We start from the raw sequence: 20550 nt of genomic DNA, 5'->3' as shown, positions 1-20550 counted from the left end.
TTTTCATTGCTCGCTGTGGAAATCAAACTATAAAAAAAACTCAGAATTCAGATTTTATTCTTCTTCCAACAAAAACACTCAAACCTAAAAAAAAACCCCAAACAAACCTATAAAACCATCATGACAAAAAAAGTCATATCTGAGAAGTGCCACAAATAACTCAGCTGGATGTGCTGGTGGAGTTGACGTAGGACTCGAGAAGAAAGATGGTTTCATCAACTTGATTTTCAGCTGAATCTAACCTGGTGAAAAAAAAGGGAAAACAGATCATGTTTACTTGTGTGTAAAGCAACTCTCAGACCGTTAAATGTAGTTTAAAAGTGTCGGAGACATAAAACGGATAAAGAGATACAAAGAAACATGTCCACCACAAATACGCACACCCCTATATCACAACAGACTTGGACTTTAGCAGGAGTTTCAGTTCTGTACACAATGACAATGGATTTGAAATTAAATAAAAAGATGTATGATTTTTGATCTAAACCAGGTTTTTACTTTTATCTGAGGAGTGATTTCACCAGTCTGCCCGAAGACAGTGACGGCTCTGGACTTCATCTTGTTCCTGAATACAAATCCACTCATAGACCTAAAGTACCACATCTTTATCTGAAGGACACACCGAATCAACAGACGGGCAGCCATTTGAACAGTTACTTCTGGGTTTTATCAGACGGCAAATATCAAACTGTCAACTTGATTTGGATGTGGGTTTGCACTTAAAGAACATTTTAATTGATTAATTTCAAATCCATTGTGTGTGCAGAGCCGAAACGTGGAAAACTATGGCCTTCACAGTATGTGTGCCTTCGCGCAGAGAAAAGAAATAGAGACACTAAAACTCATAAACAAAGAAATAATTAATTACACACAAATGCAACACTTGGTCATGAAATATTAATATTAAAAATTACAAGAACATAAAAAAAGACTCATGCCTCACCAGAGGCAAGGTTTTGAATTTGAGCTCCTACTTGTTAACGTGAAGCTTTAAGGAATCCAGCTGTTGCTTCTCGGGAGCTGTGATCATCTCCTCGACCTCGGTCAGCTGCTCGGGCTCGGCCCCGCTGCCCTGCAGAGACGCCAGAATGGCTTCAATTCGCTGAGATTTGTCCAGGAGGCGCCTGCAAACCAAACAAACCCAATCATCCTTCTCATCTGTGGAGCAGCGTGTGAAAACAAACCTGAAAGTTGATTATATGAAATTAACTGGCCTGAAAAAAGAAAAAGAAAAAGAAAACAACTCGTGAGAGACTCACTTGCTCTCTTTGGTCTCAAACAGTCGTCGCTCTATGAGATTGGCCACCGTCTACAAAAGAAAAAAAACAACCACAGACACATTGAGACTAAGTTGTATATTCTTTTCATCCAGAGCGCCGAATGTTCTCCGCTGTACCTTAAAACAATTCTGCAGCAGCATCCGGGCTGTCGGGAGCTGGTTAACAGTGTAAAGATAGAAGGTGCGAGACGGTGCGTAGTCAGGGGTCTTCGGGATTTCCTGAAAATAAATATATAACAGTTGTTGTCAGAGGAAGTGGAGGTGGAGCAGAATTTCTTTTAAGCTTTGGCACAAATCATCATGTCTCCTCAGTCAAACAGCCAAATGGGCACTTTGTGCAATCATCTGAACAGTGATTCACAAAACACATTTTGCCAAGTGAGGTTTTAAAATATCTCATCCAATTAGTGACAAAAGGTAAAAAAGAAGAAGATGAAAAAAAAAGTCTGAATTATGCTTTTCAATTTCCATTTCTTTTCATCCAGTTACTCATCCACTGGCACTTTCGTTTTTAACCATATAAATATATAGTAAATAAATAAGTAATTTAATACATACTTTAAATTGTTCAATTGTTTTTGCTTACCAATTTCAGCCTATAAGTCATGAAAGACAAATACAGTTAACCAAAATATTTCGTAAGATTTTTTTTAAAACATAACCATAATCATAACTGAAACTGAAATTTTTTGGGGGTGAATCTTGATCCCACATGGAGAAATGTAGTTATCACAGCAGCTCCAAATGTCGCACACAATAGTAAAAGTTTAGATATCGTGAGTGTATTAAAAAATGTTTTCTAAGATATTCTAACGTTGGGTTGCACTTGTCATTAGAAAACATGACAAGCTTGCACAGACTAATTACATTAAAAACAATATAAGTATCCACTGGTTTAGCTGCTCTTCCTTGTTGTGTGACTGTGTTGTTCACCAGTCCCGTCATTCACTCCATCCTGCACACACCTGCAGTTGCACCAGGTTCTGCGACAGCAGTGTGTACAACATGTCCTTCGCCTCTTTGGCGGGAATCATGGCGAAATCCTCCACCTGCTTCTGCTCCAGGTGGCGTTTCCGCAGCAACAGACGGAAGATGCGAGCGGATCGGGAGCCAAATCTGACGAGTTTTTAAAAGAGGGCGAATTGAGAGGTTTTCCCGACGGGACGACGCGCCGTGAAGATCCACAAGCGACTCACCTCTCCTGCACCGCGGACTCCAGCGTGGCTCGCGCCAAGTTAGCCAGCGACCTGTGCAGATCTGAGTGTGGAACTCAGGAAAGGAACTTCGATTTCTATTCCACACGTTAAACGTAAAGAACCGTTTGTAAACGAAGGATACTGACAACGAACATCCCTCCTCCGCTTTCACCAGCCTTCCCCACAAACTCCATCTGAAGAGAAGAGACAAGCAAAAGAGATGAGTTAAAACTTTCTGGTTAAGAATCACAGTTAAACCACATTCTGTGGTCATTACCGGGTCGTCGACCAGCAGCGTGAGGTACTGGTCCAAGATGGGTCTGGCGATGTTGTAGCCAACGGGAAGGGACCTGAAGACCTCGTTGGCTGAGAGGGGCTTCGTGCAGGCGGCCGTGGGCGACGTCGTCACCTCACTCATCCTCAACATGGTTCTCACGATTTCACTGCTCGTCTACAGTTCAGAAAAAAAGATCCAATAAAAAACCCCAAAATAACTATTAAACGGTGCCAGTGCGCGAAACCAGCAAGCTAAACTGGGCCCGTTATAATAAAGCTAATAAAGTCTATTAAATAAAAAGTTAATTGTCGTCTCAGTTATTTCTTCACTCGCAACCTCTAACTACAATAATTGTGTCCTCCAGTAACAATAAAAAAAAAAAAAAATGTTTTCAGTTTCATTGTCATAAGTCTGAAAAATATTGACGTATAACAAATTATGTGGAGTTTTTTTTTATGTGTAGTTAAATATATGGGAACATGTTCAGGCAGTCAATGGTTTGAAGGGTTTTCTATAATAATAATAATAATAATAATTCACGTTGTCCAAGGTAGCCTAGCTTTTAGAATACTGAAACATTCTCTGTTCCATCCAGATTCTGGTTTTTCCACCTGAGGCCCACAGAGGTGGGACAGTTCCACACATTCGGACTGAAACAGGGAGAACATGCAAACTGCAGAGAGATGCCTCGAAGCTCAACCTGGACTGAAACTGGGAACATTTTCATTACGAGTAATAACCACTATACATACACTTTTGCTTTTTTTTTAAATACTGGCTGTACTTTCAAATATAAATAACAGATGTGAAGCATGTGTGAGCCTGACCTGGTCCAGCTTGTTGGCGACAGCGCTGACGATGGCCTGGTCTCTAAAGTGCTGATGGAACCGCTCAAAATTCACCTGCCAGTATATCCCCTCGTCGCCATGAGCCTGCGCAGAAGAAAACCAGACGCAACGGAGGTCAGACGGTCTCACGAGCCGGAGGTGAAGAACAACGTGAGAGAAGAGTTTAAACCGGCGAGACTCTTCACTGACTGACGAATCCATCCTGGCTCGTTTGGCGCTCCTTTGCTCCTCCCCATCCTCGACGGCCAGCTGGCGCTTTCCTCGCCCCGTCAGCGTCACTTGAGGTACCCTATAGCAGTCGGGGAAGCTCTCTGGTGTGGGCGGGGCAACGCTGACGGGGGCAGAAGCAGTGCCGGGGACGGCAGCGGGTCCTGCAGCTGGACTGGTGCCGTCCTTCGTTGGTGCTGCTGCTGCAGCAGCTGGAGGACAGCGCTGGAGGAAATGAGTCTCCACCAGTTTGGAAAAGGCAGAGGACACTTCACTGTAATCCATGCTCCGCCCCTCTACGGGGGGAAAACAGAGAAACCTGCTGTTAAGTCGGTTGCTGGACAAAATAAAGTTACTGTTACTAAAGTTATGCCAAATGAGTATCGACAACCGCCGATCATAAGAGAAGCACAACTCAAAACATTCAGAAAACGGGAGCGACATTTGAGACGTCTGACTGAGAGAAACACTGACCTTCCATGTTCTGTGTGAGACGGTCTGCAACCGTCTTGACCGTGCTGCTCAGCGTCATGTGGCCCCGCTGTAATAGCTCCTCGACGATCAGCTCTCCCGTGTCGCCGTACAGCGTTTTGGCCGTGTAGATGTAACGGGGGTAACGGAGAATCCTCAGGATGAGGTCGTCGCTGGTGCGATACTCTGTGGGGCTCCCAGGTCCTTTGCGGCCCGGGCTGTACAGACAGATCCCATGTTGGACGAGCACACACAAAGACTTCTTCACCTGGAGAAGAAAATAGAAAGAAAAGAAAAAAAAAAAAAAGGGGGGGGGGGGGAAGAAACAAGAAAAAAATGCACATCACATTCAGATCAATTGTTATAAGTCTGAACTCGTTTGAAGCACTCTCGTGTGTGTGTGTGTGTGTGTGTGTGTTCTACCAGTTTTAGCGAGACGCCAGTTTCATGAATGATGGTTCTCAGGTTTTGCGCTCCACTCCTGAGCAGGTGCCTTCCCACTTTCTCCACCACCTCTCCAAAGTGCTCCCGTAGCAGCAGACCACACAGACGCACCTCCTGGGAAGTCATCTGCACAAACGCAGAAGAAGAAGAAGAAAAATAAAGGACATAAAGAAGAAAAGTTTGTAAAAACAAAAGGGTGGCTTTAAGATTTAAAATCAGTGCAACAGCAAAAGAAACCTTTGTTACCAATATTAGCAGTATTGCATTTTACTAAAATGCATTAAAAAAGACAGCGACTGCACGCAATGATGTCCCCGAATTTTCAAAATAGTTTAAGCATATGACATAATCGTGGTTTTTTTTTACAATTAACCTAAATACTTACAAGATACTCTGCCAGCTGTTTTATTTTTCTAGCTTTTTATGATCCGTGTTAAAGACTACAGAAAATGTGTACAACTGTAATATTTTCTAAATTGTACTAAATCACAAGTGTTGTTTTTAAAAAATACTCAAGTTAAATTAAATCGATAGGATAAAGATTTAGAAAAAAGAACCCTGTAAATCTTACTCGAAAGTCTAAGGCAGCCAGTCAAACCCAGCACGGTATAGAAAATGTATGGATGCTTCACTAGGAGTCTAAAATAAATACAATTTAAATCCACTTTATATTATGCACATATATAAGAAAGAGGGTGAAAAATCTACATTCAAAGCATATTTCTCAGACAAAGAATCAAAATAACACTATGGCAGGGAAAACAATTATCTAAACATTTGACAATTACCAAAGGTGATTTAAAAACTGTGGACGTCTTCAGTAGGGACTGGTAATTTTCTCCAAGTAAATGGCATGCTGTGGATTGAGATTTTAATTATTGATTTAATTTGACTTAAGAGTCAAATTAAATCATCATCACTTCTACTGCTTCTAATCCTCCCAAGCCATTAGGAATAGTGGCGTATACATTTAAGACAGTATTTTGATTTCACTTTTATTCTTTCAAGATATTTGTATTACTTTGTTTTGAACAACAGGCATGTTAATCGGATATATGAGGTGTTTTGATAAATATGAGTGGGTATATTTAAACATAGATTATGTATAACTATATTGTCATAAGCTCCAATTTAATTATATTATTAATTATCATCAAATGGTGTACTGCGTTATGGTTACGTGTGCGTGTAGGGGGTGCATTGGTAATGAATGTGATTGCACAAAATGTTTGAAATGTCATGTGCCTGAAATGAATTAATGAATTTAAAAAAAAACACAACAACAAAAGCCAAATACACAAGAAACACAAAAAACCATCGTGTATGGTGACATACAACAGTCCTACAGGCACATGATGACCATATGTGATCAACAGTGACGTGATATTCAGTATAATTATTGGCATCCAACACCCCCACCCCCCTCAGGAATAACAAAAAGAAAATTAAAAATACATGGTGACAAATAAACAGTCACTGACGTTATGACGAACGGTCCCAAAATGACGACTGTCACAAGCTGGATGTCAAGCATTACATGGAGTAAAGCTCACTGAAGTGCAAAAAAAACCTAATTATGGAGAAAGACAACTATCTGTCATTGATTGTTACCACAATGCATCAAGTTTGTTATTGTGCTGTTATGGGGCGCTGATGGTGTGACGTTGTGGATAACCCAGAGGACAACACGTGAGCATCATGCCGTCAGGATGTAGAAGTAGAACTGATAAAGTTTAAACAAACCTTTCTCACGGAGTTGTTTCAGGGCATCCACGCTTGACGTGTCCAGTCAGTCCACCGGCGCTCCCCTGAAGCGTACCCCCAGCGTGAGGACCCTGCACGCGGACACTTCCGGGATTCGCCGCGGTGCATGCCGGGCTCGAGGCGGACAGCTGTCTTCAGCTCGTGGAGGACCGACGTCACTGTTTGTGTGCTCGTCTGCTGGCCAAGATGGCGGAGGCTGCGGCTGTTCCCCCGCATCGGTTTTTCTGTCACTGCTGTAAGGGAGAAGTGAACCCCAAACTCCCGGTAAGTCCTGCGCCTTTTCCGCCCTCCTCTCGCCCGCTGCTGTCAGATACAGGCGGCTGACAGCTCCGTCTTTGTGCGGTGAAGCGCCAGCTTGGCTCGCCTGTCCCTGCTAAAGCTCAGCTAGCCTGTTAGCAGTCAAGAGCGTCTGTTGTTGTTAAATCTCCAAATAAACTCGAACCAGCCACACATCTCTCATCCGAATCATAACTTTAAAATCCAAAGGGGGCAGATTTCGCCAGGCATGTTTGTGTTAAAGTGGATTTGATGAATTTGCTGTTTGAATCGTTGGTTTGACAGCTCGAAGATCTTGTGTTGTTGTTTTTATATACCAAAACAAAAAAACCCAGACAAAATGGACTATAGGTTTTTTTTTTGTCTGCATTTATAAGAATTGGTACACGGTCGGTGGCCTTATTATGTCTTTGGTTTTTGTTTCTCTTGTCAAGATAAGTTCGGGGATTTTCTGGAACATACTTTAGTGTTTAGTTTCAGTTTTGAAGCTAAACGTGACCTTATGTTAAAAGTCCAGACACAAATATAAGCAACATTTTCTACCATTCTATCAACATTTAGATGCTCTTTAACATTTCCCACAGCCTACCGAGATTGATTCTTCTTTTATTTACACCCCGTGGTCAATCTTTTGGAACATTTTGTTGAAATAAATTAATTTTAATAAAGCTCTGTTACTTTTGTAATACAATACTTTTTTATATAGCTTAAAAACATTTCAAGTAATCCATTGAATAACATGCGGCTCATTTTTATGATGTTCTTTTGCTTGGAAGATTAGATCTCAGACAAGGACACTATTCGTGTTTGAAACTGGAAACAACCCAGGTTCATATCACAATCTTCATATTTATCTCCAAGGGAAATCTTATTTTGTCATCTATTGTGTCGCATTCATATGGTAAAATCTAATAATAAGGGGAACATCCGTAATGAGGACAGACATGGTGGATAAGTGAAACTAACTCATCATAAATAAAGACATGGTGATGATTCTCACATTAAGTGGCTACTACAATCAGCTTGATTATATTGGAACTTCAATGAGGCTGTAATGTTAATTAAATGTGTAAGACATATGATTTGAGATGCCTATTCAAAATTTTGAAAGGTTAGTTTAATTTAATTTGTGATGTTATAAAGCGTTACGGCTTAACAATCAGGCAGTTACGACATTACTTGGTCCACAGTGATACATTTTGTTACCCATTGAAGTCGGTTTTGATGCATGTGTGTTTTGCTCCGGTGTCTATTTGATATTCATGACTTTTAGGTCCTCGACTGGGCAAAAACCTTTATATAATCATTAACCTTTTTCCGAGGTCAAATGTTGTTATTCTAGCAAGCAGATTGGAAATAAAAAGTGAAACATGGTAACAGTCCAAGTAGTTTCTTTGGTAAATATTGTCTGAAGAAAACACATGAATATAAACCATGTATTTCAGCTCGCCCGTGTGGCTGTCAGTCACCATGTCAGGAAGTTGGTGAGTGAAGCAGATTGCCTTGTCAGCTGAATCCTTATTTTTATGGTATGGCGAAGGGTAATTCCAGGCAGGCCAGTCACTGACGTTAAACTGGCTCTGCTGTCTTTCACACACTCGTCCTGTGGCATGTCTTCAGAGAGCCAAGTGATTACAACGCCCAGAATTATCACGTCACGCTACTACGGTATGTCCCAAGGGGCTTCTGGCAGTCATGAACCCAGTTAAAAACACTGACTGGATAACCTGTGAGCAAATGACGTGCTACTGACACGAGCCGTTTGTGCTGACTGCAGAGTTGTCGGTTGTTTTTTTTTAACCCATTCAGAGCATGAAATTAGTATTTGGTCCCCACATTTGTAAGCCAAGATAAAGGAGATTTCTAAACCGTCTTACAAGTTTGATCATGGTATTACTCTTCGCAAAGATCAACGTGTAACCTACTTTTTCCACAACATATGTTGTTTGGCAAAGGTATTAGTCTCTTCTCTTTTAACTGTATGAGCATGATAAAGCAACACTGGTTTATTGTGGAAGAATAACGTGTGCGTTCATTATACAGACTGGCAGCAGTGTTTCCTCATTGTGTTGCAGTTGTTTCTCACAAAACCAGCACTTTAGGCGTGGTTGGCAGACCAGCTCTACCTCCTCAGTCGCATTCATATAAACACTGGCTTATTTATACATGTGCTGAGCATCCATAATTTTTTAACAAACATTGTTTTTTAATCTTCCTACACATGTAACAGAAAATTCCTCATCACCTCCTAATTATTTTCTTAGAAAATATGACTGAAAAGTCCCAAAACATTAATTCACCCACAATGAACAACAGCTCTTCTACATCCAGTCGTGTCTGTCAGTAAATCTGAACGCAGAGATGAATAAACATTCATCGGTGTCGTTTGTGTTATCTCCTTTATAGTTCAGAGACATTGGGTGTGCCAAAAACCGAACATTTGAATACGGCCCTCAAACGTGTTTGACGGTCATGTGACTCAGCATATTGTGACTCTTTCCAGGAGTACATCTGTCCACGATGTGAATCAGGCTTCATAGAGGAAGTACCAGAAGACTCCAGGTACGGAACTTTGGTGTGTCTTTTTCAGTTCTGCAGACGGAACATGGTGGCATATTACATGTTAGTGCTGGGCTGAAGAAAGAAAAAGAAAGAGAGGAAGCAGATTCGTGGATTGAAGAAAATGTTAAAAGTGCGCCGTTCAACCTCACGCTGCAGTTTTTGTTCCAGACCAAACACTGAAGCTTCACATGTGAACAGGGTCCAGTGCCGGTTGTTGATAATGTGTATTGTTTGTTTCAGCCTCCTAGAGGGCGGAGCTAACGGGCTCGATGACACAGCCACACAGTTTGCGGAGGTATGAACTGATATGAGAAGAATAAGAATGAACACAGAATCAAGAATCTATCTAGCGTTATTTTCCTGACTGTCTGTGCTTGTCATTCATTTCTCTCTGACTTTATTTGATTGTATTTTTTTTATTGTTTCCTGCCATTTTAATCCTCCATTTCAATCCCTCTGTTCCTTGTGATCACGACACGGCTGTAGCTGTGGCACCTCTTGTTACTGGAGCGGCCTTTCACAACAGACAGCGACACTCCTGACTCAGAACCCCGGCTCCCCGGCGGACGCCTGGGGAGCTTCAGTGACCTGGCGGGGTTGGGAGGGGGGCCGATCGGGGGATCGGTCCCAGCCGGCCTCGGGGGGCCTATGGGCGGTCTACTGGGAGTCGGGGAACACTGGGGCCCGGGGCGCCCGCCACGTCTCAACAGCCAGAGGAGATACAGGTCCGGAGGCAGCAGTCGGCCAGACCACTCGCCTGCAGTGGAAGGGTGAGTAACTGAAGCAACTGTGTGGTGCCGCCACCTCTCGCACTCCCACGGCGATGCTTCTGCGACTGGAGCTGTTCGTCCGTTTGGCAGTGACACCAACTCTTGTGTTTTTCTCCGTCAGGATCGTACAACAGTTTCTTGCTGGTCTCTTTGCCAACTCCGGAGTCCCCGGCTCGCCTCCCCTCTCTTGGTAACGCGACGTCGCGGCTGCATCACTGTGTCGGCACTGTTTTAAATGCCGTTGTGTCACAACGTTGCACTGTGTCTCCATCAGGACAGGGATGCTGCACTCTAACCCGGGGGATTACGCGTGGGGCCAGGGAGGGTTAGACGCTGTCATAACGCAGGTGACTCGAACTTTTCAAAAGTCATTAGCGTGTTTGTGATCCTGTAAACTCTTCCTTGCTCATAAATATGCACGTATACGTGTGTGTAGTTACTAGGTCAGTTGGAGAACACGGGACCTCCTCCGGCAGAGAAAGAGAAGATCTCCTCTCTCCCAACTGTCAATATCTCTCAGGAACAAGCAGGTGAGTCAATTTCCTCACTGCCTCATCACGTCGTGTCCTTGTAGTACAGGCTGCAGTCCTGCCAGTGTGTCTGGAGGTTTAACCCTCCATGTGTGGAGATTTCAGGGAGTTGGGGCAATACGTACTTAGAGTTGTGTGCTGCACAATAGATTTGGAGCCATTCAGACGTTCTTTCTACAGGAGTTGCATGATAAGTGGCATTATATAACACAGGCTGGTTACAAAAAAAACCCACAAAAACAAAACTTGAGCACAGTACTGTATGTAGCTCTTATTACTATATTACAACCAGAGTAATTTGTAAGTGTTACATTTCTCCTGTTGAAGCCAGTTGTGCTTTATGATTTCCAGTCATGTTAATCATGCTTTAAAAGTTATTAGTAACATTTTAAAATCAATTAAAAAAAAAATAATTACACCTGCAATGACAAAGTTACTGTGTACTTTTTTTTTTTTCTTGGTCAGAGTTGGCTATTTCTCGATTGAATTGTAGAGACGTAGTAAAGCTGGAATTAGAAATGACTTTGAGGTTCCTTACCGACTGTTTGTGGAGCCGTCTCTTTATTTATTATGAATTAATTAGAATTTTGAAATGGGGAAACGGTGAACTCCAGCAGTTAGGCTCAGTGGGGCAGAGAGATTTCAGTACAACCAGTAATAATTGTATTTGCTTTCACAAGAGGGTGTTCACTTTTTTTTTTCCATTTGAACATATGAATTTCAGTTTGAAATGAGGGATTTTTATTGTAAGGGTGCAAGAGATTGCACGACTTTTCTAGCTTTTCCAATTAGTGGGGTGACGGTCGTTGCTAAAAGGAAACGTGTTTCACCGATGATTCTCTCACACCCTTTTTTTTTTTTTTACCTTAACAATCTTAAGCCAGTCGTCGTCAGTCGGCGGCATAAAGGTGTCAAAGTTTGTCTGAAATGTACCGAGATCCCTAACGGGCCTGGAGAAGTGACACCTCCTGCTGCAGTCCAGCCCAAAAATAAGCCAATTATAATTTTGTCATCTAATTAAAAGTCTGTGCAGCATGAAATGACTCCCGGGCTTTAATACGCTCACGTCTGCCAAGAGTCGCCTCTGAAACTGTGTCTGTTTGGGACAAAACGCCCATTAACCTTGGCAGTATCAACAGGTTGCTCCATCAATTACTTGAAGATGACTTCTCCGCTCCATCACCTCCTCCCTGCTATTCTTTCCTTTTTTTGTGGAGGGTGGGGGGGGGGGGGGGGGGGATCCATCCCTTTGTATGCTCGCTGTCCTATTTTAACTCGGTTCTGTATTCTTGGTTATGCAGCAAAGCCTTTAAATGTGACAGCTGACCTACTGGGATGAATTAGACATTGTGCCGTTTTTTTTTTTTTTTTTTTTGATCTGCCTCTATTTTTTTTTAATGATCTGGGGCTATATTTACCGACGTACACACAGGTTGGGCTCCTCGAGGAGACTTGAAACATTCAGAAGTTTCATTGAGTTTCCCGACTTTCACGACCAGAGATCCCATGTGAACCATTGAAAACGCATTGCCGTCTTCTCTCCCGCAGACTGCTGTATGGAGTGTCCAGTGTGCAAAGAGGACTTTTCAGTAGGAGAGCCAGTCAGACAGCTACCCTGTAACCACTTCTTTCATTCAGACTGTATAGTACCATGGCTGGAAATGGTGAGTGGCCACGTTCTGCTGTTTGAAATGGTGGTACACGTCATAAATGACACATTGACATATTGTTATTCTTTCTTTATGAACAACCAAGTTGTTGCTTATCAGTCTTGTATTCAAAGTCTACAGTACATACTAGAACCCCGTAGGTCATTTTATAGTTAATTCAATAAGAGAACAAATGTTCCATTTTCCAAAACACACTGAGAAATGTATTTCTGTCCAGACTGTAGAGAAGTGCTTGAGACAATTGCTTCACCCTTTGTCATTTTAAAAGTTTAAGACATAATGACACCAAATCAAGTTGGAGGTGAAACTTTAAATTATTTGATTGAAAAACATTATTAGAACTGAATTTATTCTCTGTGACGATTTAATGATTAAACAAACGTAACTGTTGACTATATATATGGAGACCTTTTACAGAGAAGACAAGTTGTTTAATTTCCTCCCCTCTTAAGAATAAGAAGTTATAGTTTGAAAAATTGTCAAATAATGTTCACTTGGCTTCCTGTGTGGTGTGAGTCAGTCGGGCTCATCCTCCCACAGTTAGAAAACACACGGACGTGTTCTCTGCCTCCTTCAACGGCCACAAACCAGACTGAAAATCTAATCAGGGTAAATGGAATTTTGGACGTTTTGCTTACTAACTGATCAAATGATCATCCGTGTGTGGAGGTTTCCATCTGGACAGCTGAAGTCGACTGTAAGGTCTGCCCTGGTAATAGGCCATTATGAACAACCGTGGCCACTAGAAAAGGGTTGTGTTGCATTCACTTTGAAAGAAAGAATAAAAAATAAAAACCCCAGAGTCATTGTGCAGAGAGGCAGACTAATGCTGTGTGCGTTGTGCTCTGCAGCATGACACATGTCCAGTGTGTAGGAAGAGTTTGAACGGAGAAGACAGCAGCAACCAGCCCCCGTCAGAGTCCCCCTCCCTCTCCATGGACCCCCGCACACAGGAGAGATGGTCCTTCTGAGGCGCCCACCCATCCCCCCCTCCCCTCGCCCACATCCAGCAGCACACCGGGAAGATTAAACGTTTTCTCACTTTCCTGTGTTTCTCTCCCATCACCACCATCTCAGTCCCGACTTTTTTTGTATTTTTAATTTTAATGCCTTTCTTCTCAACCAGTCCGCTTGGGGGTCTGCTTGACCTGTAATTTCTTTCATTTCTACCGAAAAATAAAAAGAATCAACCTAGATCACTGTCCTTAAAAAAAAAAAAACCGTTTTCTCAACTTCCACCCTTCAGAAATGTTCCTTTTTAAATGTACTGCTTACAACCACGCTATGGCGGAGAAATGCCAGACTTTACATCGACCCCATGTCCTCGTTTTCCATCCGAAGATGTGCAGAGTCCCGCGACGGAGCCCCGTCAGGCCTCTGGGAAGACTGTAGGGGAAACTTTCTCTCTTGGCATACACAACATGAACACCCGATAGCTCTCACCAAGCTTAGCGTTTCCCCTCCGTTCACGATCAAGTCGGATGAACTGTTTATATTTTACGGTAGTGTTTTTTTTTTTTTTTTGTCGGATTAATTGTACAAGGTGTTCATGTTATTTTGTCCATGCGCTCTGTGGTGCGTTCACATCGGTGGAACCCCCCCCCCTACGGAGGGTTTTTCATGACAAGCCATTGTCGTTTTATGCCGTGGAACTGTAGGTTTGGAGGAAAAAGAAGGGATTCCTCGCCGCTTTCAGGACTCGACGCACTGAAAACGTCTCCCGTCTGCTCGGCCCCTCATCAGAAACTAGATTAAAACATATTCCTCCTGGTGTGTATATACATTAAAACCAACGAAATCCCTCTTGTCATTTTTATTCCCGTTTATGGCTGTCTTTCTTTCTCATTATCACTTTTTGATGTAAATAATTTTAGTCCAACTTAAGGTTTGCAAAGTTGAAAAAAAACAAAACAGAATGGAGACGCAAATGTGAAATACCTGGTTATCAAACTGTATATTATATATATGAAAAAATGTCTATGATGTATTAATAAATTGACAAAAAAAACAACTCGTACTTTCATTGATCTCCTGGTTCCTCTATGCCCGACAATAAAAAAGAAAGACATTTTGAACAATACACAGGCTTTATTTAGTATAAAATTAAGATCCAGTAGCCATTTACAACATCTGTACATGTTTTAAGACACTTCAAGCAAGGCACCAGTGCCGCACCATTTATTCTGACGTTTAAGAGTAAATTCTGATCAAAAAAGCTGCATAAAGAAATGAAATCAAAAATGAAAATGCTCAGGTTTTTGTTTGCTGAAGTTAATTTTAACTTTTAAATCTTTCATGCCAGCAGCACTTCATGAAAACACACATTAATCTTCGCTTTAGTGGTGAGAGTGCTTTATTCTAAATATTCTTTGACTGCGTGTGATCTCTCTGGATTGTGGTTCAAGTGATGCAGGTGCACAGTGCATAAACTCTATTATTGATCAGGATGTTTTCCAAGCCAGTGTGATCAGTGAGCGAGCCGGAGCGGTGGAGGAGATGTAACCCACAGCAGGATCCCAGATGTCAAACTTGATCTCTGACGCTGACCTAATGACACACACACACACAACTTGGCGTCATTTCATGTGAACAAATTCTAGGACATTTGAGTCCCACTTTATGAACATAGATCAATTCATCCAAGTCGAAGAGACTTGCAGCCTTGGAAAGGGGTTTTAATCTCGGTACGGTAGTGTGACCACCCTTTGCCTACAAAACAGCATCAATTCTTTGAGGTACACCTGCACAGTTTTTAAAAGAACACTGAGGGAAAGTTTCCTCATATCTGGAATATTCATATATGTAATCGTGTTTTTTTTTTTGCTCACATACAACAAAATGTAACAGGATTACGCTAAATAAAAGCGAGTCTTCAACTACAAGCACAAGATTTGAGTTCTCAGGTCTTTTAACATTTTAAAGAAATCACCTGTTCAATACGACGAGCACCGATGAGTTGTCTGGTCGGATGAAGGCGGAGAATTCCAGCTCCGTCTCTTGGCCGGCAGACACCCCGACTCTCTGGGACCCCTCCAACAAGAACTTACTGCAGAGAGAGGTGTGTGTGTGTGTGTGTGTGTGTGTGTGTGTGAGTGAGAGAAAACGTGAAAGATTACATTTGATGTGGAGAAAACCTATGTGACTAACCTGAAATGGGCCACGCTGTAGAAGGTTGGCTGCTTGTAGAAGGCGTCTCGTTTTACGTCCACTATGACGGGACTGTCGACAAAGTTTTCAACCCAGTTTGGGCCGCCGGTCCGGTCCAAGGCCAGGTTCCAATCGGTCCAGCCCACAACATAATGATTCAAGTCCTGCCATGCAGAACACACAGTTTTCATTTTGGGTTTTTTTTTAATACGTTTCAACAACATGCAAAGACAAATTCCTCCAGTCTTCAAGGTTTTGTCAGGCCTGAATGCGCCCATGCAAAATGGATAGACTGGAGGGGAATCCAGTTTCACCTGAGAGGGAGAGTGAAGAAAGAAAACACCAGTTCCAGCTTGCTCCGACGACCTGCGGGCAAGTTCGCGGGGACGAGCGTGTGCAGCCGAGCGTGACCTGAGAGCCTGCGCTGCAGCGGCGGAGGGAGGTGACTCACCTGTCTGGAGCTGCTCGCAGCCTGTCGAAGATCACATCTGTTCGGGCGGATCTGACCGAACAAGCACATGAAAAAAAAAAAAACACCTCCGGCGAGGAGACGAGATGATCTCACCTCGATGATATCGTGTGCGTACTGTTCAGCCCTCTTCCAGCTCCCCAGCTTCACTCCGCGGTCCAGCGGGCTCCAGCCGGCGCAGGCCTCCGTACCGAACAGGTAATACTCCGGGAAGAGGTGGTGGGTGGCTCCCAGGCTGAGCTCAGCCGGGACCAGACTGTCCAGGTACCAGTGCACGGCCACGCCGTGAATGTACCTCCCTGCATGAACATCATTCAGAACCTGGAGTGGGATGAGGAGGAGGAAAAAACAAACAAACAAAAAAAACCTTAGGCCACAGAGAGTCTTAAAAAAGTCTTTGAATCCTTTACATTTGTAATATTTGCTTGCCCTCGTAACTTCAACAAAATAAAAGACTTCATTGTTCGACAATAAATTAAGAAGTTGTTGATGCATTCGAAGAGCGATTGTGTTTTTATGAGCCATCAGTCTCAATAAATACCAGGGAACCTTTCAGGGACCTTTGAGAAAGATTCATAGCAGGTACTTTCACCGCTACACAAGCTATAAAGCGTGTCTTGTTATAAAGGACAAGTCGACTTCTTTTCCACCAGAGGCTTTGATCGTTTGATAAGTGGAAAGGATTAATGTTTTGAGCAAATGTCGATATCCTTCTCAGTGTTTTTCAAACATTTAATTATGAAACGGGCTATAAATTACTTCAAAATCACTTGAAAATTGTGCTGAAGTGTCACAGATGTTTGTTTAATGTAGATGTTGACTTGTACTGGATTGTTTTATGGGACTTTTTGGCAAATACACACGTATTTCAACAACTCCAAAAGACATACATTTGCCTTTAGGGTGAATCCTGTCAGTCAAGATATATATATATATATAAAAAAAAAATCAACTATTCCTTATGCTGACTATTGACACGTGTTATTCTAGAGTCGGCCTGTTTGCGCTACCCGGGTGGCCTCAGGTAAAATAAAGTTTGCTGTGACTTCTCCTCCCTCTCTCTCTCTCTCTCCCTTCGTCCTTGGACTCACCACTTTGGCCCAGTGAGGCAGCAGCAGGCGGTTGTCATCCAGTATGAGGATGTGAGTGTGTGGGAATGAGGAGGCGTGCAGGGCTGGGCCCAGGTCCAGGGCCACCCAGTCCCTCTGCTCCTCCGGAGTGAAGCCCAGAGCCTGGAAGCTGCAGCGAGAACAGAAATCCTCCTCAGTCTGTCGCGTCATTGTTGAAGTCTGCCGGGATTTTTGCTTCATATAAAATCATTTGGCGGACCTGTAGTTTGTCATCTTTCCTGCAGAGGGCTCGTTTCCTGTGGTCAGTGCCCAGAAGGTCAAGTTAAACTTTGCATATTCCTCCAGGAACCTGGGAGGGGAACAAATGCACTCTCTCTCAAACAGTATAGATAATACATAATGCTGGGTGTAGGAATAGGAAATATGTTAATCATGTTTACACATAAAATATGTTTTGACAAAGTGAGGCCAGTATGATTTAACTTGTTTTTGAAAAGCTGATACGGAATGGGAAGCAGAGAAGCTGTCCTAAAATCAATTCAGCTTAATTTATATAGCATCAAATACAACACAGTCGTTACAAGGCACTTTCAGAGACAAAAGCCAAGGTTTCCAAAGAAATACGTGCATTTGTAGGATCACTAGATGATGGATTGTGAGCAATTTAGGAAAGTAATAGAATTGTTTTACATTGCAAATTTAAGATAATTGTTGTACTTGTTGTCGTACATATATAAATTAAAAAAACACATTGAGTCAATAGAACGAAAGTAAAAAGGAAGTATAAATATCTACCGACTCCGTTGTTTTTTTCCAATTGAACATGTTAAATTATGGATTTGAAATCAGTCCAAAGCTCCTGCCACACATGGGTTTGAGGTGAAGCCTCCTGCTCACCTGACGTAGTACCGAGCCCATGTTTTATGCTCCTTCCCTCCCGGCTGGCCCTTCAGGGATCCTTTTCCTACCAGAGCGCCGTTGGTCTTCATCCAGGCGGGGGCGCTCCAGGCGCTGGCCAGCAGGGACAGGCGCCTTGGAGACAAGGCCTGGGCACGCTGCAGGAGGGGGATCTGGGAGGGGGCGGAGGAGAGATGAGACCGGAACAGATGGAAAAATATATTGTTTGTGTGCATGAACAAAAAAAAAAAAAAATAACTAAAATAAATGATTGAAAAACCTTCATGTTGATGTCTTCAGGAGCCAGAGTGAAGTTATCGAGGCCGTAGTCTCCAGGTCCATCGGCGTACGTGTACAGACGTGTGGAGAAGTCACAGCTGGCCATGGGCACGCGCACCACACTGTAGCCGATACCTGAAATAATACACACCGACAACAGGAAGTCACACTTAAGACTTTACTTCTCTTAAAATGTTTCATTTTGGAGATTAAAAAAAAAAAAAAAAAAAAGATCGATTCAGGCTTTGTGAATTAAATCCATGTTTCCCTTTCATGTATATAATAGGTCAGCTCACATATTTATTGCCATCATAGTTAATTTCTTATACATATTATCCAAAATAATTGGTCTGGTCATTGTGTAACAGTCAGTACTTTCCTTTATACTCTATAAATACCCATCGTGATGAAATTACATGAAAGTGTTAATAATTGACAAGATGGCATTTAAATAATTCACACAGTGGGAGTATGATAAAGATTACATAATGCAGCCATGTCTATATTGTACAGTAAAATCACTGAATTTAGTCGCGTGGGGGGTTGTCGAGGGGACGTGGAGAGGTTTGCAGCAGCAGCAGCGACAATCTGGGGGTTAAACTGTTAAACGTGTTGTTAAAATGCTTCTCCTCAGAACTGAATTTACTGGAAGCCTAATGTGATTAGTCAAATAATTGTGTAAAAGCATGAGCTCAAACACTGTGACAGTTGCGGAGTTTTTTGCTTACCTTTTGTCAAGGTGAAGTTCAAAACAATGTTAATAGCACAGTGAAATATGGGCCTTTCACATGACGTAATATATTTAATGTCGACTATGAAAAGCTTCATTCTGATACAGCTCGCGTTGTGTTTTGAGTAAGAAACAAACGTGATGGATTCACTGCAGTTCTTTCCATGAAGTGTGTTAATCCTTAAAGCACGACATAAACAACTGCATATCAAGAATGTGCTTTAGTGGTTCACACTCGTCGTTTGCATGTTCTCCCTGTTCCACGCCAGGAGCTCTGAACCGGCCACAGGTATGAATGTGGAGCTGGAGTGGTTTTTCCACCTCTCTCCGTTTGTGTTTGGATGTTTCTTGACGCAATATACCTTCACTGGAGAAATACTGGCGCAGCAGCTGCTCCTGTGCCCCCGCAGACAGAGAGAGGATGTTGACGGCTGCAGCGTCCGTCATCGACCCACCGAAGCCCCTGATCCTCTGGTACTTCTGCTGGGGGACGATGGTCAGCCTGAGGCCTGATGGGAAGAAAACCAGAACAAATGTTGGTTAAACGCCCCTACACCTCCTCCCGCGCAAACCCAGCCCACTCCGCACCTCCACCCACCTGCTCCAGAGCCGTGGGCCTGGACGTGACCCTGGGCGACCTCCAGCCTGCTGCCGGCCATGCTGCTCAGGTAGGAGGAGAAGCTCCCCAGAGGAGGCAGTGTGACAGAGCCCACACTGTCACAGTAGGTTGAGTTACACTCACACACCACAGAGTCCTGGCCGAAGCTCCTGGCAACGCATTTATTGCTTCCTGGAAGAGGAATATAGCAGGGAATCACGAGTTTTCTGCACGTTCAAGCAGCAGTTAAAGAAGTAAAACTCTGTGTGTGTGTGTGTGTGTGTATGTGTGTGTGTGTGTGTGTGTGTGTGTCTGTGTGTGTGTGTGTGTCAAACCATGAGAAAGGATCACTTGTGCTGCAGAGACAACGAGAGCCAACAGGACGGATGTCGACCATGACACCGACATTTTATCTGAAAAGACAACATAAATCCTAATGAAAGCTAAATACGTCAAAATTTAACTGAATATACACGACCTGTTTGTTTGTATGTTTGTTTACTCAGCTGACACACGTGTGTCTCACCGCCCTGTCAGTCAGAGAAATGAAGCTTGAACTCACCGGAGAGGTTCCACAGAGGAAACTTGTCATATCCTGTCGCAAACACGCATTTACTTTAAGTCTTGACCTCCCTGATGAAGCAGCATGTTCACTTTCTCTCTCAGCCGGTCACGTGACTTCAGATGCGGTCACATGACTGATCATGTAGTGACCGGTGCCTGCAGCCAGGGGGCGCTGTGTCATCCGGGGTCACGAGCTCATGATCACAATCACGACGAAGGCTGAATTTCATTGTTATTGTACAGAAAGTGGGACTATGCAGTGACACAGCTTACAGTATATCTATACATACAGCCCTTTTTTGTTTTAGTCAATATTTTAGCTTATTCGGCTTGAAAATCAAGCGTCCCTCAAATTATCAGAAATATCTCATAAGATCAAATGTTATTTATTTCAAGTCTGAGACTATAATTATGACAGTCTTGTTTGAATATATGTGATGTAGAAATCAGTGAACCAGCAATTATTATTCAGCTACAAAGTAAAACCGATTCTAGATGAACC

At 42.8% G+C, this 20550-nt stretch overlaps 3 protein-coding genes across 5 annotated transcripts; 1 reads left to right on the top strand and 2 right to left on the bottom strand.

Annotated features, from left to right (window-relative positions):
• Positions 1-40: 40 nt before the first annotated feature.
• Positions 41-6594, bottom strand: polr3c (polymerase (RNA) III (DNA directed) polypeptide C). 2 transcript variants are annotated; one of them, XM_080500762.1, is made up of 13 exons: positions 6466-6593; positions 4702-4848; positions 4282-4546; positions 3790-4103; positions 3580-3684; positions 2753-2926; positions 2618-2669; positions 2476-2536; positions 2245-2395; positions 1397-1498; positions 1260-1309; positions 975-1124; positions 41-242 (listed from the first exon to the last, which is right to left on the bottom strand). In XM_080500762.1, exons 2-13 carry the CDS (start codon positions 4846-4848, stop codon positions 161-163), a joined length of 1653 nt encoding a protein of 550 aa, XP_080356888.1. In that variant the 5' UTR covers positions 6466-6593; the 3' UTR covers positions 41-160. The 2 variants fall into 2 exon arrangements, with proteins under 2 accessions (XP_080356888.1, XP_080356887.1); XM_080500761.1 differs by having other exon boundaries at positions 3580-4103; positions 6466-6594.
• A 23-nt stretch (positions 6595-6617) lies between these two features.
• On the top strand, positions 6618-14286 carry rnf115a (ring finger protein 115a). Its single transcript, XM_080500763.1, has 9 exons — positions 6618-6750; positions 9266-9324; positions 9565-9619; positions 9811-10094; positions 10216-10284; positions 10369-10441; positions 10531-10624; positions 12173-12288; positions 13146-14286. The coding sequence occupies exons 1-9, from the start codon at positions 6673-6675 to the stop codon at positions 13263-13265; spliced, it is 948 nt and encodes a 315-aa protein (XP_080356889.1). The 5' UTR covers positions 6618-6672; the 3' UTR covers positions 13266-14286.
• A 127-nt stretch (positions 14287-14413) lies between these two features.
• On the bottom strand, positions 14414-20144 carry gba1 (glucosylceramidase beta 1). Of its 2 annotated transcripts, XM_080500693.1 has the most exons (12): positions 20047-20144; positions 19820-19897; positions 19485-19676; positions 19249-19395; positions 18158-18291; positions 17878-18050; positions 17240-17329; positions 17002-17149; positions 16007-16231; positions 15442-15605; positions 15224-15340; positions 14414-14841 (listed from the first exon to the last, which is right to left on the bottom strand). In XM_080500693.1, exons 2-12 carry the CDS (start codon positions 19890-19892, stop codon positions 14736-14738), a joined length of 1569 nt encoding a protein of 522 aa, XP_080356819.1. In that variant the 5' UTR covers positions 19893-19897; positions 20047-20144; the 3' UTR covers positions 14414-14735. The 2 variants fall into 2 exon arrangements, with proteins under 2 accessions (XP_080356819.1, XP_080356820.1); XM_080500694.1 differs by lacking the exons at positions 14414-14841; positions 15224-15340; positions 15442-15605 and adding an exon at positions 15657-15913.
• Positions 20145-20550: the final 406 nt, after the last annotated feature.

Source organism: Blennius ocellaris (genome assembly GCF_963422515.1).
Source record: "Blennius ocellaris genome assembly, chromosome: 8".
Classification (NCBI taxonomy): Eukaryota; Metazoa; Chordata; class Actinopteri; order Blenniiformes; family Blenniidae; genus Blennius; species Blennius ocellaris.
The sequence above is the reverse complement of the archived record's forward strand: the minus strand, read 5'-3'. Positions and strand labels throughout refer to the sequence as shown.